Genomic DNA, 16936 nt, shown 5'->3' with positions numbered 1-16936 from the left:
ATCCTTTGGGATCAGGAGAACCTCTTTGGTAAAGAGCATAGAATTTTAAATAACATATCTCTTTACTGGACCTAGTGGCTGATTGGGAGCCAGAGACTGAAATGCAGGAAAGGGGACTGTGTGTATTTTGTTTTAACTTCTTGATAACCAGTGTGGGGAATCAGAAGCACAGTTTGTGGCTGGTTGGGAAGTTTGACTTCAGTGTCACCCACCAGTGCTGGGAGAATCTGCTTTCCTTTTGCAGCCTGCCCTGGCCTTGGCATTTTCAGGTGGTCTACCTCAGGCATGGACGGCACACAGTCCCTGCTCTGCCTTTCTGCAGAAGTGGCATTGACTGCAAAGAACCATACTGCCAGAGCCGTACTGACAAGCAAATTGGTACGTCTCAGGGAGGAAGCACTAGCATGAGCCATTCAGTGGATGTATTTCCTATGCTTCTAAAGATTGTTTCCCTGAAGAGTGACTCACTGAGTCAAATGACCTCCTGTATAAACAAGTGACCTGTATAAACAAAAACCAAAGCAACAACTAGGAACGCCCTCAGCTGCTGCACTTCAAACAGGTTTATGGGCTCAGGAACCTGAAACTCAACCCAGAGGCTCTCTCCTCTGCTGGGGATGAAGTGACTTGCTCCATTTGCCTGGAAGATTTCAGTGATCCAGTTACTACTGACTGCGGGCATAACTTCTGCCAGGGCTGCATTAGCCGGTGCTGGGAGGAGCTGGAGTCAAACTTCTACTGCCCACAGTGCAGAGAGACCTTTCCCCAGGGAATCCTGCAGCCCAACAAGGAGCTGAGGAAAACGGTGGAGTTAATGATACTTTTAAGTTCACAGGCAGCGCACGGGCTGGAGAAGGAGAGGATGTGTGAGAGACACCAGGAGGCTCTGAAACTGTTCTGTGAGGAGGATCAGATGCCCATCTGCCTGGTATGCCGGGAGTCCCGAGTTCACCGCGCACACGCTGTGCTCCCCATAGAGGAGGCTGCCAAGGATTACCAGGTAGGGAGTTCTATTGTGGGGTTTCAGGGCCCCACAGTAGTGTGGGACATGGCAATGCAAACTAGATCCACAGAGCCCCTTTCCACTAGAATTGAAGGAGTTACATGCAGCAGTAATAGGCTGTTATCCTCTCTGTGGGACAGCCATGACAGGCAGTGTGACACACTTTGCCAGTTGGGTTACACAGCTCCCTGGTGTGAAGCAGGATATGAGGGTCCCAAAGTGTGGCATGCTCCAGGTTGTGACATAGACACACTCTGAGAGACACGGGTGCTGTTCCCTGTTCTGGCTGAAGCGACCTTGCCTAGCCTTATCTGTATAATGTGGGGAGTGATCCTTGACTTCTCCTACTGTCAGGAGAGGAGTGCCTGGTCGGTACCCAGGGTAATGAAGCATGCAGATGTATTTATACCTACCAGCAGAAGAGCCCATGGGGTCCAGGCTCCCACCCATGGTGTTCTCCCCTGTGCCAGGGAGCTGTTTCTGTGCGTAGAGTTGCTGTCATAATACATGACATTTCACCTGTGATACATGTGGCTAGTGTCCATCTCTGATACCGTCTCTTAGCTGTAGTTTAGGGGATCCAGACCTGCTCAGCCACACTGCGTTCACTGAGGTCACTTGGGCACGTGGGAGAGTTTAAACAAAACCTCACACTGGCCATTGACAACATTATTGCCTGTTAATTAATCACCAGCTCAAAGCTCCCCCCACCCCCTTTCCAGGAACAAATTCAGAGCCATTTGAAGCGTCTGAGGAAAGCAAGAGATGAGCTGCTGGAGTTTCAATCCATTGAGGAAAAGGAGAGTGAGAAGATGATGGTAGGTGTCCACTGTTCTGCCCCAGCAGGTTAGCACAGGATGTCAGTAATAGTAAACCTGGGCAATATCAGGACTCAAGCCTGCAAGCTCTTCATCCATGGATGTGATTAAGAACCCTCCATGCAGCCGGCAAGCAGGCTGGGGCCCTAGTGTTACCCTGGTGACCATCACCAGTGTATTGCTCTGCACTAAAAACACAGCGCTGTCACATCGGCTCCACACAAGCTGAGTGGTGGGAAGAGGCAACACAGGGGGGCTGCCTACTTGACAGGTCAGGACACCTGGGTTCTGTTCCTGGCTCTGACCTGAGGCCTGTCCCTTTGCATATGTCTCCCTTTCCCCTCCCCCCCATGTCTGTTCAGGCTGTCGGAACCTGGGGCAAGGCTGTCTCTTTCCCTTTGTTTGTGCCATGTAAATATGCGTGGCTCAGCTGTACCTGCTCTCAGCTGGGCCTCTGGGCACTTCTGTAATACAAACAGCATCTGGTTTTCCCTCGGGTCTGTCTCCGAGCCCCTCGCCCTCTGTAATGCACTCACCCTGGCTGCCAGGCAGGGCAGTGCTGCTATTCCCTTTGCATGCTGGGGGAACCGAGGCACAGAGAGACTAAGTGGCTGGCCCAAGGTCTGGAGCAGAGCAGGGGACTGAACCCAGCTTGCTGTGCCATCGGGGGTTGTGGAGCTGGGGGCGGCGCTGGGCTCTGCCATGTGAGTGATCTACATAGGATGTCTGACTTTGGTCTGCAGCTCCCGGAGGACAGAGGCAGGGAGTGCAGCAGCTACCTAACGCCCCAAGATGTGATTTTGATGGGCAGAGGAAAAGGAGAATGCTGTGGGGGAGGAGAGCGGCACTGGAGGACGCTGCATCCAAGGGGTCGGGCTGTGTCTTACCAACATTACAGCACAGTTGCAGGGGTGGAATGAAGCCATACAGCTGGAATAGTGCAGAGGTTCCACTATTCCATGGAAACGTACTAATTGCATTAAGCACGGAGCAGGTGGTGTGATGCACAGAGATGCAGTGGGGTGGAGCCCCAGCAGTTTGGACAGGACATCCTGTGCATCCTGGAAAGGGGTCAGTGTCCTTTCCATGGCTCCCCATTCTCTCACTCTCCTGTGACCCTGCTCTACCCTTCCCTGGGTCCCTTTGTTCCCTCCCCCCAGTGGCAGGTGGAGCTCGAGAAGCAGCTGATGGTATCTGAGTGCAAGCGGCTGCGCCAGCTCCTGGACGAAAGAGAGCACCTCCTGCTGTCCCGGCTGGGGGAGCTGGATGGCAAGCTCCTGAGGAGGAAGAAGGAAAACATCACGTGCCTGGGGGAGGAGATTTCCCGGCTCAGCGCCCTGATCACTGAGCTGGAGGGGAAGTGCCAGCAACAAGCACCTGAACTCCTGCAGGTGGGACTTTGCCAGCCAGGCTCCAGAGTGGGGAGGGTCACCTGGCGCTCCTAGAGTAGCTTGGAGAGAGAGCTCCCTAGGGCTGAAGTGGGTGTGGGTGAGACACTCGCATAGGAGAGCAGGACTGTCTGTGGGTCACTGCAGATCCTCTGTTATTGACGGGCCTGTGATCCAACTCGCAAAGCCCCTCAAAGGCGGGAGGGGCTCAATGCCTCAGTCAGGCTCCTCTTCACAGGGCCGGGTGCCTGGCAGCACTGCCTTGGGGAGACGAGCAAGGTCCTGTTGGGTGATCTCTGTGGTGGATAGCTGAAGTGCAGTCTGCATGGCCCTGCCATAAGGGGCAGTGGGGCAGCAATAACTATGGGGCGCATATTTAAGGCTGCAACTGAGGCCAGAGTTTCACCCTCTCTCCCCACACAAAGGATGGCAGCCCCCAAGCCAGCAGGATACATCATGGGCCACAGGAGAATGAGTCTCCCTAGTTCGGATCGAATTGCACAAGAGGTTCTTGAATTTGGGCACATACCTACAGGAAGGATCAACACAGCACAAAGGCCTCGGGACTGGTGTTTGCCACCTCTTGGCAAGACAGCAAGAGAGAGATAACACTCAGCTTACTGGGCTCCCCTTTTGCCAGAGAAGGCAAGGTTCAGGGTTGCACATGCTCAGCCCCGGCAGCTCCCTGTGAGGTTCTGGTGTCAGGTGCGGGCCAGGCTATTGTGACGGCTGTTGAATGCATGTGTACGGGGACTATTAGCCCCTTACTGAAACGTAGTGGGTTTTTTTAGTTGGCATCTCTCAGTACCAAAGACAGGGGAAGGGTCGATGAAGGACCCTGAAATGGACAGACCCCAGGGCCAGTTGGGAGAGGCCAACCTCCATGTCAGCCTGATTGACAGGGCGGACAGGCCAATGAGGAAGCCAAGAAGGCGGTGGGGTCCCTCTGTGTAAGCTGGAGCTGCATGGGCAGAGAAAGGGGCCGAGCTAAGGACAAAGCAGCCAGTGGCTGGGAAACCAGAGAAGAAGCCTGGCCAGGGAGCTGAGCTGAGCAAAGCAGCACCGCACCAAGACACAGCCAGCCAGTGGCAGAGAAGCTGCCTGGGGAGCAGAGCTGTGCTCGGAGCAAAGCAGCAGCCACACTGAAGCAGAGAGGGGCTGGAGATGGGACTGGAGCCATCTGGAGCCGGGTCTGGTGAGCGCTGGGAAGAGCGAGGGGGACCCTGGGCAGGGCCCGGCACAGGGAGATGCCCCCAGCCAAGAGCCTTTGCAGGCCAGGCTGGAAGGGGGATCATAACTCCGATTGGAGGAGGGGGGGCTGTTGCTGGGGAGAAGGGCCCTGCCACCTACAGCCTGAGGGCATGTGGCCACCGCCAGAGCAAGCGTCTGACCTATGGCATCCCTACAGCGCAGCCAGGGCCTGAGCAGGGGGCCTGCGATGTGTGAGAAATGGACTGTGAGCGTCTCTTACACCCCAGAGACGCTCTGTGTGGTGTCCCTGGGCCGGGAATCGTGCCAGGTGTTTTTCTTTAACCTTTCTCATTTTTTCCTTATTTTTTTATTGATTACTGTTTAATAAATTGTATTTGCTTTGAACTATATGCATTGCTCAGTGGGTCAGGGAAGCGCCTAGTGCAGAGAAGGTAGCCTGGAGTGGGGACACCCAAGCCCCAGCCCTAAGTGACCATGACAAGGTTGGTGGTCGAGCCCCCAGGAATCCTGAACCCAGCCTTGTTGGGGTTATGGGGACCCATATGGGGAGGCTGGGTGTTTCAAAGGAACCAAGGACTTGGGCACCTGACTCTCATAGACCCTGCAGGAAACCTGGCCAAACCCTATTCGTTACAAAGCCAAGAGACTTAGAGTTAAGTTTAAACATTAACCCAAAGTTTTGGAATCCTGGGAATGAGCAGTTCCCCCGCAGGCAGCATGCAGGGCTGGGGCTGGGGCTGGGAGAGCAGAGGGACCCGTCTGGGGCACAGGGCCAGGCTGGGCCATGGGCACTGACTCTGCTCTGTCTCTTGTTCCCCACTAGGGTGTCAGAAGCACCATGAGCAGGTACGTCCAGGCTCCTTCTTTCCCTCATGCCCCATCATGCTGGGAAGAGGCTCAGAAACCAGACATGGGACGGTCTCATGCTTTGGATCCAGCCCCTTCCATCCCATCACTCTGGTGCTGCCGCCACTGTGGCTGTGTGACCCATCCTGGGGAGGGGATTGCCCCACAACTCTGGGTTGAAAAAACGCACCCTGGAGCCGGGCTGGCTCTGGGCATTATTAATGGGGTGGGGGCCTTTTATCCTAAGAGCCCTTTTAGATGCTGGATGGACTGGGAATTTAGGACCTGGTCGTGAGATAAACAAACACATTCGTGTCCCTTGCAGGGCTGAGAAGGCGACTTTGCAGCATTCGGTGCTCATTTCTCACAAGCTGGGCAGGAGGGTCAGTGGTTTTCTTCAAGGGAGCAGTCTGCTGGCAGCGCAGAGGGGATTCGTGGGTAAAAGATGCTCTCTGCATGGTTCCTTAGGTCAGTATAAAAGCTGGGTGGGGAAACCTCCCAGGGGAAAGCTGTAGAGCTGGGACCTTGTGAGGAGATGGAGCTCATTCCTCATCAGTATCTATCTAATCTCTCTCTATATATATCCATCTAGCTAAATGGATTGACTATAACCAACTCTCATGCTTCAGGGTTTCAGCCAGTTGCTTGCAGGGGGCAGGAATAAATTTCTTTCTGCAGTGCACATTTAGTCACGTGCATTTTGGCTTTTGTTAGTTTGTTGCTTTCCTTTGAAGTTTCAGGGATGGGCAACAGCTGGAGATGGGACACTAGATGGGGTGGGACCAGTGCTTTGAGGTGGTACAGAGAATCCTTTGTCAAAATGCCTAGCTGGTGGATCCTTCTCATGTGTTCAGGGTCAGATTGATTGCCAGATTAGAGGTTGGAAAGGAATTTTCCCCCAGTTCAGATTGGCAGGACCTTGGGGGTTTTTCACCTTCCTCTGTGGCAGGGGACATGGATCACCTGCTGGGATCATCGAGCCATCTCATGCTTAATCAGTTCCCTGCCATCACAGTGGCCTCAGGCATTGGTGGCACGATGGTCCCTCCTGGTCTCTGCCCATGGCCACAACAGTTTAATCTCCTGAGTGCTGAAATGCGTTCCTCTAACCCACTTTACTGGGTTCAGCACAGGGGGAGGTGGATGAAATATAAAGATCTGTGTTACACATGAGGTGTGTTACCAGATCTGCCCGTCATCTTGGCATACGCTCATTTATTAGGGTTACTTTCCTTGGGAGAGGGGGCTTGTAATTCTATTAATGTACTGCTTGTGTCACTTGTGTTTTCATATGGAGCTTTATTTCTCCCTTCTGCAAGTCCCCTCCCAATGGAGCTACCCTGAAGGACTTAAGTTTCCCAGGGCAGGGTTCCTCCAGCCCCAGACTAAAATAAGTACCCACATTCACAGATTAACAGAGCACATCTGAGCAGGCTGGGTCAAAACAGCACTTTTAAGCTAACACCCTTATATGCCCCTGGACTCCATAGGCTGGGCAGAGCAACACTTCCAAGCTGCCACCCTTATATGCCACAGATTCAGCACGTCACTACCCCCACTTTCACTCTACAATTATTCTGGTAGTAACCCCCTTAATGAGCAAACCCCAAAGGATTTTTGGGCATTACAGGGATCTTTGGCTTAGGTAAAAGAAGCATTGCTGCAGAGCAAGATAGGGAAGCCAAGAACACAAAGGAGTAAATGAAGTTTGGAGAGAGTCTGGCAACCAGCTTGATTATAAAAGTTATTTTATTGCCAGGTATATAGAGTAATAGCCATACAAGGAGAGACTAATAAACAAAACAGTTACAATAGTACATGGTTTCAATTGTGGTATTGAGGAAATCTAGACCAAGTCTGATTAACAAGTCAGGTTGAGAGAGTGAGCGAGCGAGCGAGCGAGCGAAAGTGTGTGTGTGTGTGTGTGTGTGTGTGTGTGTGTGTGTGTGTGTGTGTGTGAGAGAGAGAGAGAGAGAGAGAGAGAGAGATCAAATTAGATCTGAGGGAAAAAAGTGGGCTTAACCAGAGAGAGGGAGAGAGTCTTGGGGTCTCACCACTCAGCACAGCTTGAACCAGTCAAAGGTTCCCAGGAGACAGGCTGTTCAGCTTAGAGTCCGGAGTGCTTGAGACAGGCAGAGCCCCTGAAAAGGTGAAGTCCCAGTGGAACTGATGCAGCTTTTGGATCCAGGCATCAGAACAGAGTTTTGAACTTGGGTGGGGTTTTGTAGGGAAGAAACAATGGTTCAAGAGCAAACACTAGGTCTGTTTATGGGTAAATGATGACTCAAGGGAGTAGACCAGAGTTGTTTTGTTTAGGCTGGATGATAGGAACTGATCATTCCTGGCTATGCACTATGTTACTTCGAGGGAGCTCACAATGCAATCAGGCAGATTCAGTAGTTTGGATATCAGTAAAGGATCTCTGACTAGAATTGGTCTGATAACTGCTGAGCTGGGTGTGTGCAGGCGTGGGTTCATTGTCATCTGGAGCAGAGATCCCCCATCATGCAGTGCTTCTCTGATCCGAGAGTTCAGTGCGGTCCCTGCTTTGGAGCTTGGTTCTCCATTTGGTATGCTAATAGAGATGTTTCCTTGTTCCATCTTTGGTGCAAATGAAGCTCTCTGTTTTCCATTCGGTGTGCTAATGGAGATGCCTCCTTCTTACATCTTTGATGTAGATGAGACTAGGGGGGCAGCCTTAATCCTGTCACCCTTGTTCGGAGGGGTTTAGGTGTGTCTCCCACTGCCTTTTCATTGCTTTTGGTAAGTCTGTCTCTGATCAGTTCTGGTTCAAGCAGAGGCTGGTGGGGACGGGGGTTTCAGATGAGTCAGACAGTAGGGGTTTTGCACCCTGCTTCCTAAGAACACAGAACTGACAGGTAACAGGTGAGACTAGTTGATCTAATGGTCCCTTCTAGGCTTGGATAATTTCATAGAATTTATCTGTCCATCTAGATTCTTATACCGTGCCCATCTCCATGGTGGCAGAGCATGTTGGGGCTGAAATGTCATATCCCTGATAAATTGCAGACCTGTGCGATCATCTGAGGGGCTGTGTGGTGAATTCTATTTATCCTGCTTCTTGGCTGCCTCCCTGCATTCTGCCCACCAGTCTGTCTCACCTGAGATTTATTTGTGTCTACATGTAAAAATTGTACTGCTTTAATTACACTGGGGTAAAATGGTGTAATCCACCCTAGTGTGGACCTAGTTATTCCGATATAAAGGTGCCTTATACCAGTGCAGCTAGTCCCACAAGGAAGGGAAATATGCTATACCAGTCTAAGCCCCTTTATATGAGTATAATAATACTTATGTGCCCCAGGAACTGCTTGGTGTCAGCTGGCCGATGCACATGGTGTGCATAAGGGTTATAGGGATCCACTGGGTCTGGTATCTACATAATAGATCACTGGGTCATGTAAGGTCTCTACTGAAAGCATGTGTCACACTGGTCCTCGGAGTCATTGTGAAATGCATGTATGGATCAGATGTAAGGAGTTAGGTATCTATGCTGAAAAGAATGTGCTTAAGATCTGTGACTTGGGGCTGGTCACCAGAAGGTGATAAAAGTTTTGTTCGGGCAGGAACCGCTTCTCTACCTGTCTGGCTCTATGTATTGTTGAGTGTTGTATGCTTTACAATGAGCGCCTATGTACAGTCTGAGCAGCATGCTAATCAAGTAATAACAAAGTCTCCAGGGGAGATTCTAGACAGGAAAACACAAACAGCGGGGGGACCCTTTTTACAGGTGAAGACAATGGATGGTTGGAAATGGAGGTGCAGAGGTACACCCAGTTATCTGTCACCAAGGGGACACGCTGCCAGGTCTTTTGAATGAAGGATCACAGCTTATCAACTGTAGATCTTAAAGTGCTTTACAGAGGACATCAGCATCATTACAGCCATTTTACAGATGGGGAAACTGAGGCACAGATAGGTAGTGACTTGCCCAAAATCCAGTGACAGGAGTAGAACCAAGGATGCTCTGACTCCCTGGCCAGTACTCTATCCAGTAGGACACACTGCCTCTTTATAAGCACTCATAGTTGTATAACTATTTGGGTAAAATACCACACCCCTAGCCAACATAGCTGTACCAGTTCAAACACTGGGAGTACACCAGGTCTACTTTTCTACTACCGAGGAGTTTTATTTGTTAAATCAACCTGCCATGAAAACCTTTCTTTCTGTGCCCCTTGGGATAGGAAGGATGGGCTAGTGGACCGTGCACTCGTCTAGTACCTGGGAGTTGTGAGTTTAATTCCCAGCTCAGGCAGACTTCCTAATTGACTTTAGCTAAGACCCTTAATCTAGACTGGGCCTCAGTTCCCCAGCTGTGGAATAGCTCAGAGAAGTGAGAGGGGGAAACTGTTAATAAGCTTGGGTGCTGCAGAGATGTCCTTCCCACCGACACAGGTAAGAGTCAAGTTTAAGGCACAAGATCTTATGACCTAAGAGGACCTGGTTAGCCCTGGAAAGGGGAATGTGCCAATGGAGTAGCCCAACGAGGGCGTGGGACATCAGACTTCAAAGCTGTGCCATTTCTGTGTCTAGAAAACCTCTTTGAGGTTGTTTTCAAGTTTTTGTAGCTCCCTTTGTCCCGCTGGCTTCATGGCCCTAGGCAACAAAAATGATTGGGGGACTGGAGCACAGGACTTATGAGGAGAGGCTGAGGGAACTAGGCTTGTTTAGTCTGCAGAAGAGAAGAGTGAGGGGGGATTTGATAGCAGCCTTTAACTACCTGAAAGGGGGTTCCAGGGAGGATGGAGCTAAGATGTTCTCACTGGTGGCAGATGACAGAACAAGGAGCAACGGTCTCAAATTGCAGTGGAGGAGATCTAGGTTGGATATTAGGAAAAAAAATTTCACTAGGAGGGTGGTGAAGCACTGGAATGGGTTACCTTGAGAGGTGATGGAATCTCCATCTTTAGAGGTTTTTAAGCTGCGGCTTGACAAAACCCTAGCTGGGATTATTTAGCTGAGGTTAGTCCTGCTTTGAGCAAGGGGTTGGACTAGATGACCTCCTGAGGTCCCTTCCAACGCTATGATTTTAATTACGTAAAGACTTTCTAAATGCTTTGTGAAATGGTTATTATGATGTGAAGTCTCTGGCACCTGCACTGTCCATGGTGGTGCAGTGTGGTGTACAGGTTATATGAACCCTCACGGAGGATGCCCTGCAGAGGAAGGATGGCCCGGGGGTAGGGTATTAACTTGGGAGCTCTATGTTCAGTTCCTTGTGCCACCGTGGACTCCCTAGGCAAGTCATGTAGGCCCAGATTGTAAAGATATTTAGGTGTTGCTGCACTCAGCGTAGCAATGCCTAGCAGATTTAGGAGCCAAGGTCTCATTTTCAAAAGGGATTTAGGCACTTTGTAAATCCCTACACACACACACACACAAGTGAAACAAGCTGAATCAGTGGAAGCAAGAGTTGGTGGTATAACTGTATCTCCACTAGGGGCTTTTCCTGGCACTGCTCTGTCATTCAGGGACAGATCCCCTGACAGATACAGCCATGCAGCTGAAGTCCATAGTGTAGACCTGGACTTAATGCTGCATTGAATGTGGCTCAGTGTGAATCACCTGCAGGAATTTTCACCTCTCTTTCTCTCTCTGGGCTGATTTCAGGACTCAGAAATTCCCAAGGATACAAAGGCAAGTACAGTTGGCATTGTGGGAACAGTGACAATGTGTAGTGTTGCCCATGACAAGAGAGAACACATCCACTGCCCCAGACAGACAGGCAGGCAGGCACCCAGTTCACCTCAGCAACAGCTGGAGCAGCTGTAAACCAACTAAAGTCATCACCCCCCCACACACACACACACACTCTGCAACCAGAATCACTTCTTGTGGCTATCTACCTGTACAGTGTAATAGCTGAGATTTAGGGGAAATAACTGTTGAAACAGGAGGAAAAGGTGAGAACTTGATGCAGAAGCTGCACTGAATTCATTTCCGTTTCCAGCATAATCTAGGTCACTGCAACTGCAGCATGGGTGCTGGGAGAATTTGTTAAAGATTCAGTACCTTGGCCCCCCAGGAGGCCCTCCAGCAAAACCTGGGATCACACAGTTCAACATTCCTGACTTATTTCTAAAATAAACAAGGACTGGAGAAAATATTTGAAAAACCTTTTTCAATCTCTTCCTGCAGAAAGTTTTTCAGATTCCTGTGTTTTAAGATCAGAAAAATAGGTTTCTGACTTCCAATGGCATCTGTGTTCCTGAATCTCCAAGGTGCTTTTGAAAATCCCACTTAATGTCTTTTCATAGTACCTCCAGGGACAGATTTTCCCTTGGCTCACATGAACTCTGCCAGGGATGAACTTATCTGGAATAAAATCCTTGATTCCAAACTAACATGAATCCTGGGATTTTGTGTTTCAGGTTCCTTTTCCCTGCGAGTCTCTCCCTGGATGAGGGATAAATGTGCAGTTCTGGCTGTATGCATTGCTCTGGCACTTTGTCTGTTTAAAATACAAGGTAAAAACCACTAATGGAGAAAATGCAAAGAATGTGATTAAGCATAGGAATCCCCAGTCTGGATCAGAGCCAAGGTCCATCTAGCCCCAGGTCTTTTTTCTGACAGGAGCCAGCATCAGCCAGATGCTTTGGAGGAAGGTGCAAGAACCCCACAGTAGGTAGATGAGGGTTAATTTGCTCGTATGGAGGTATCTTCCTAACCTTCAATAATTAGAGACTGGCTTACACCGTGATGCATGAGATTTTTTATCCTTTCCAAAACCATTTTGTTAGTATTAACTATTCTAACGGGATATTCTTGATATCCAGATAAATGTCTAATCCTTCTTGGAATCTTGCTAAGTTATTGGCCCCACTGACATCTTGTGGAAATGAGTTCCACAGTCTAATTAACATGAATAGTGTCATTCAGGAAAGATTTTCTTCTAGAAACAGCACTGTACTAGATGGATGGTGAGATAACAACAGGTAGATGGGAGGAGAGGGATAGAGAAATAGACTGAATTAGAGATGTAGCAGAAAGATAAGATGAGAGGATACACTTTAAAGGCCTGATTTTCATGCAAGTTAGGTGTGCACAGAAGCACTTAGTTTGTTCATGGCGTTACCCTGCTTGCACACACACAATCCAGGTGACTATAAATGTAAATGGATTATTAGTTTCATTTGCACAAATATACCTGATTTGCATGTGCACTACATGTGTGTGCAAGCCACCTGGTCCAGCGGCTTACCTGGGACTCAGTTCAATAATGTGCTGATCACTCAGGTTGTGCTCCAGCAAAGCATCTCCACAGTGTGTAGTTAAAGACTTACCACGAAACTTGTGAGTAAGTGCTGTAGAGGTTGGCACCGGAGAGATCAGCCCCAGTCATGTGGAAGCCCCAGCCCTGTTGGGAAGTCTGGCCAGAATGATGAGATGAGCAGTTTTCCCGATAGCTGAATGAATTCTGAACCCCTCTTTGAACTGGGACTTGGCAACAGGTGTCCAATCTTCAGACCTCCCCCATGACAAGCTCCCACAGCCCAAGCAGCTCATCTTTCCTGATCTCTGGGGTTTTCAGCTGCCTGTCTGTGGCCTCGTGATGGGGCTCACAAACCCTGCACAAAGGCTGAGGCAGGGGAAGGGCTGGTGGCAAAGAGGCAAAGAAAGAGGCCATTACCTGAAGGAGCACAGCTCTGCAGCAGCAGCAGAGGAAGCTTCTACTGAGGGTATCCAGTGAGGAGTTCCCCCAAGAGGGAGGGAGAACCACAGACATCAGCCTTGGACCATGGGGTTTTGAAGTAAAGACTTTGTCAATGATGAACACACCTCAAACTGAGAAGCAGAATGGTAAAAAGTGGCCAGGAGAAGCTGAGCAAGGGACCAGCCAAAGCAGGCTTTCTCACCCTGCTGCACTCTCAGCCTCCTGGGCTGGGACCCGGTGGAGAGGGAGGGCCCGGGTCCCCCTGCCCACCCAAGAGCTACAACTCCTGGCCCCAAGGAGGGCAGATCTAGGGTTACCAGCAAAGAGGCCAGTCCAGCAGGGACCTCATCCAGAGGGCCGGGACTCCCTGAACTGACAGAAAGACTAATCGGGGCCCAGACCACTAGGCCGTCTGACTGCCCAAACCACCCTGCCTCAGGCTTTATACATCTTACTTCAAACAGGACCTTTATTTAAAATGCATTTACTTTTGCTGTTTTAAAAATGACATTTGTTGTGATGAGCACTATGGAAATCCTAGACGTTAATTCCACTAAATATTGTGCTGCCCAGCGTGGACGTCAATCCACAAACCATTTCCAAATAGCTCACCAACTGTGAAACATAGTTTCTCACCTTGGATGGAAATGTTTTTAGTTCATGCGTTATATTAAGGGTCCAATTAGAAGTGGTTTATAAACTGATGAATAGATGGCATCAGCGTGTTACAGGCATGGGCAGTATATGTCATAGATGGTTATAAACTCATTGCTAGAAGTTGGTATAGATGGTTGTGAACAGCCTATTGACCTGTTGGATTCAGTAATACCTCTAGCAATTTATTTGCCCTTTATTAAAACACCTGTTAATCATTTATTGTCAACTAGTTACAAATGGAACCTTCATATGCAGCAGGACCAATTTTTATTGAGCATTTTTCTGAGCCAAGACCAAACATGCAAACATGTCCAGCTCTTCCACAGCAGAAAGGGGTAAGGAGAGAATCCAGAGTCTCTAACTCAAATGCTAGAAAAGAGCAGGGTCAAAGGAGCCACGATGGAGGATTTCTTTTGGCATTGTCCCCAGGGCAGCACATTCCCCCAGCAGCACAGGGTCTAGGCAGATGCAGGAACTGGCTTTTCCTCTCTCTGCTCCTCTCTGGTCCCAAGAAAATGAATTCCCAAGTAAAACAAACTTTAAGATCCGGGAGTTAAATGCATCAAGTACAATCAATTTCTTTTGCTTAGGAAACCAAACCCAAACTACTCAGGAGAAAACAATCATTAAAACCAACCAACCAACCAACCAATCAGCAGTACAACCCCCTCTAGTGTAGTATACTGGTATAAAGAGGCTTACACTGGTATAGCTTCTTCTTGTAGGGACTGGGGATAAACTATACCAGTATAAGGCATCCATATACCTGCATCCACACTTTTACCAGTATAACTATATCAGTTAAAAACCACATTCCTACTGACACAGTTTTATTGACACAAACACTGTGTGCAGACCAGGCCTTATGCCATCGTTTAAATGTACATTCCTGGAAAAAGAAGCTCATTAACCATAATACATTTATTTCTGTTTGTTTTTTAGGGACGCATCCTGCAAAATTTGGTGAGTTCCAATCCTTCTTCCCCCCATTACATGCAACCTTTCATACAAAGCTGTGTCCTGTTAGGAATTTTTCATTTAACTGCTCATTTAACTGGTAGATAATAACACCTGAGAACCTGCGGCTGCCCAGAGAGAATGAAGACCCGAAGACTAGCCAGCACATTTCTAAATACCACTGTCTTTATTTAGGCTTTGGGCTAACTTACACACAACAATTGTATTGCCTTATCTGTGCCAAGTGGTACAACCATTTCTAGTGTGGAGGTGGCTATGCACCTCACTTAACCAAACTAATTATATCAGGCCTTATTCCCATAAAGGAAGGGGAATAAGCAATATAGGGCGCCTTTAACTGGTATAACCGCATCCACATTAGGCATGGTATTGATTTATTTGTTTCAGTAGGAAACTACATCCCTGAACAGAGAAATCAGTACAAAAACTCTGTAGACCAGACCTAAGTGGGCTTTAAAAACACATGTTAAATTAAGCATGGTCCCTTCTGACTTTTGAATCTACAGATCTTGGTTGGGGCCTCCGAGTGCTACCATAATACATATAATAATAATATAGGAAGAAATGATCTAGCGATCTGCCTGTCTCAGTGGAGTACACACATCCTATGCCCTAGAACAACCAGTAGCCACCTTGGAAGGCTGAATACCATTCAAAATAACCCATTGAGATCTGTGACAATTTCAGAATGAGAGCTAGGTGAACGTTTTCCCCCAGAAAGCAGACTTTTTTCAAACACAGGAATTTTTATGAGAAACTAATTGTTTTCAAAATTTTCTATTTTTTTTTTAACTAGAAGAATGTTTGGATTTGGGCTTTTTCTTTTTTCTGTTTCTTTATATATATATATTTGTTTTTTGCTTTTTCAGTGGTAACAAGGGAAGAAAATGAAAAACAAACCCTTTAAAAACTTGAACATTTTTCATGACAACTTTTGAATACATGTAAAATCATTCCTTTTTGAATCCTGTGGGACAAGGGCCATTTCAAAATCTCCCATGAAACGTCTTTCCTGTTTTTCAACCAACTCCTCTCCATGTGGTTTCACACACTGCACAGGTTCTACACAGGTACCAGGGCTGCTCTGAAAATGCTTCTTGAAGCCAAACAAGGCTGAATGTGGCAACTACAGATTGCCCAGCTCCAGTGGGTGCCCAGCCCACCCAATTCTGTTGCTAGGCCCCTAACCTGTTTCTGCTTGTGAAGTGGGGTGGCAGGGACTTCACAGTTCTCTGTTCAGAGTCAGGTCTATTCTGGATCATGCCCTTCCCCCAGGCCAGGACCGGGTCTCTCACACTCTGATTCTTTCTCTCTGCAGCCAATGTGGTGCTGAATCTGGACACAGCGAACCCCAAGCTCATCCTGTCTGCAGATGCGAAGATTGTGAAAATGGGAGACAGCCCCCAAAGCCTGGCCAGGAACCCCAGCAGATTTGATATTGAGCCATGTGTGCTGGGTGCAGAGGGATTTGACTCAGGGAGACATTACTGGGTGGTGGAGTCCACAGGAGGGTCAGGCTGGGCTGTGGGGGTGGCCAGACAGTCTGTGATGAGGAAGGGCAGTCTGAGCCTTAATCCTGAGAAAGGGATCTGGGCTGTGCATCAGCTTTTCGGTCAGTTCCAGGCTCGCACCTCCCCTGAGAACATCCTGCCCCTGAATGGGAGCCCTACAAGGATCCGGGTTTACCTGGACTATGAAGCAGGGCTGGTGGCATTTTATGATGCTGAGAATGAGGCTCCAATCTTCAATTTCACAGCCTCCTTCGCTGCAGAGAAGATCTTCCCTTTCTTTGAAGTGTGGAGCCCAAGAGCTGAGATCAGGCTAGCTCTCCCAGATGCAGAGTAACCTGAAACCCGGGCCCCTGCTCCATCCACCAGCATGTATTTAGCCTCACCCATCTGAAAAAGCAGGGCCGGCAGGTTAGTGCATCAGGGCCCATTGGACTCAAGGGGGAGGGCTGATCTAATCAGCTGTTTTGTCCACACCTCCCTGTTCTGGCAGGAGCTGAGTCAGCCTCAGGAACAGGGTGGCTGCAGCTGCTAACCAGAGGGGTGGCAACTGCCAAGACATGGACCCCTCCCCCCATTGTGTATCCAAAACAAAAAACAACAAAAAAAGCCTTAGGTGTGGTCAAGGAGCGCTGGGGGGTTGTTCAGCCCCTGCTCACCCTCACCATCTGACATGTGCAGGTAGGAGGGACGATCCCTCCTACCTGCACAGTGCACATGTGGGCAGACAGTGGGTATGTGGCTGCAGCCCCAGGAAGCAGGTGAGTCCCAACTCCCAGAAGAGGGATCCCGGCTGGAGGGTGAGAAAGTGGTGGCTATTAGAACCCCTGGAAAATTGGGCTCCCCCA

At 49.1% G+C, this 16936-nt stretch overlaps 1 protein-coding gene across 1 annotated transcript; it reads left to right on the top strand.

Annotated features, from left to right (window-relative positions):
- Positions 1–285: 285 nt before the first annotated feature.
- LOC137159332 (zinc finger protein RFP-like) lies at positions 286–16006 on the top strand. Its single transcript, XM_067557492.1, has 7 exons — positions 286–378; positions 563–1000; positions 1726–1821; positions 2982–3212; positions 11663–11758; positions 14545–14565; positions 15899–16006. The coding sequence occupies exons 1-5, from the start codon at positions 286–288 to the stop codon at positions 11693–11695; spliced, it is 891 nt and encodes a 296-aa protein (XP_067413593.1). The 3' UTR covers positions 11696–11758; positions 14545–14565; positions 15899–16006.
- The last annotated feature ends 930 nt before the right edge of the window (positions 16007–16936 follow it).

Source organism: Emydura macquarii, unplaced genomic scaffold, assembly GCF_026122565.2.
Source record: "Emydura macquarii macquarii isolate MOO-44397 ecotype Brisbane River unplaced genomic scaffold, CSIRO-AGI_Emac_v2 contig_1859, whole genome shotgun sequence".
Taxonomy (NCBI): domain Eukaryota; kingdom Metazoa; phylum Chordata; order Testudines; family Chelidae; genus Emydura; species Emydura macquarii.
The sequence above is the reverse complement of the archived record's forward strand: the minus strand, read 5'-3'. Positions and strand labels throughout refer to the sequence as shown.

What these genes read in the sequence shown, in the direction of transcription:
- LOC137159332 (XM_067557492.1), top strand. Translation starts at nt 286, where the DNA reads ATGGACGGCACACAGTCCCTGCTCTGCCTTTCTGCAGAAGTGGCATTG. An exon ending in CCGTACTGACAAGCAAATTG is followed by an intron (nt 379 to 562) that starts GTACGTCTCAGG and finishes CACTTCAAACAG; the next exon opens with GTTTATGGGCTCAGGAACCT. An exon ending in AGGCTGCCAAGGATTACCAG is followed by an intron (nt 1,001 to 1,725) that starts GTAGGGAGTTCT and finishes CCCCCTTTCCAG; the next exon opens with GAACAAATTCAGAGCCATTT.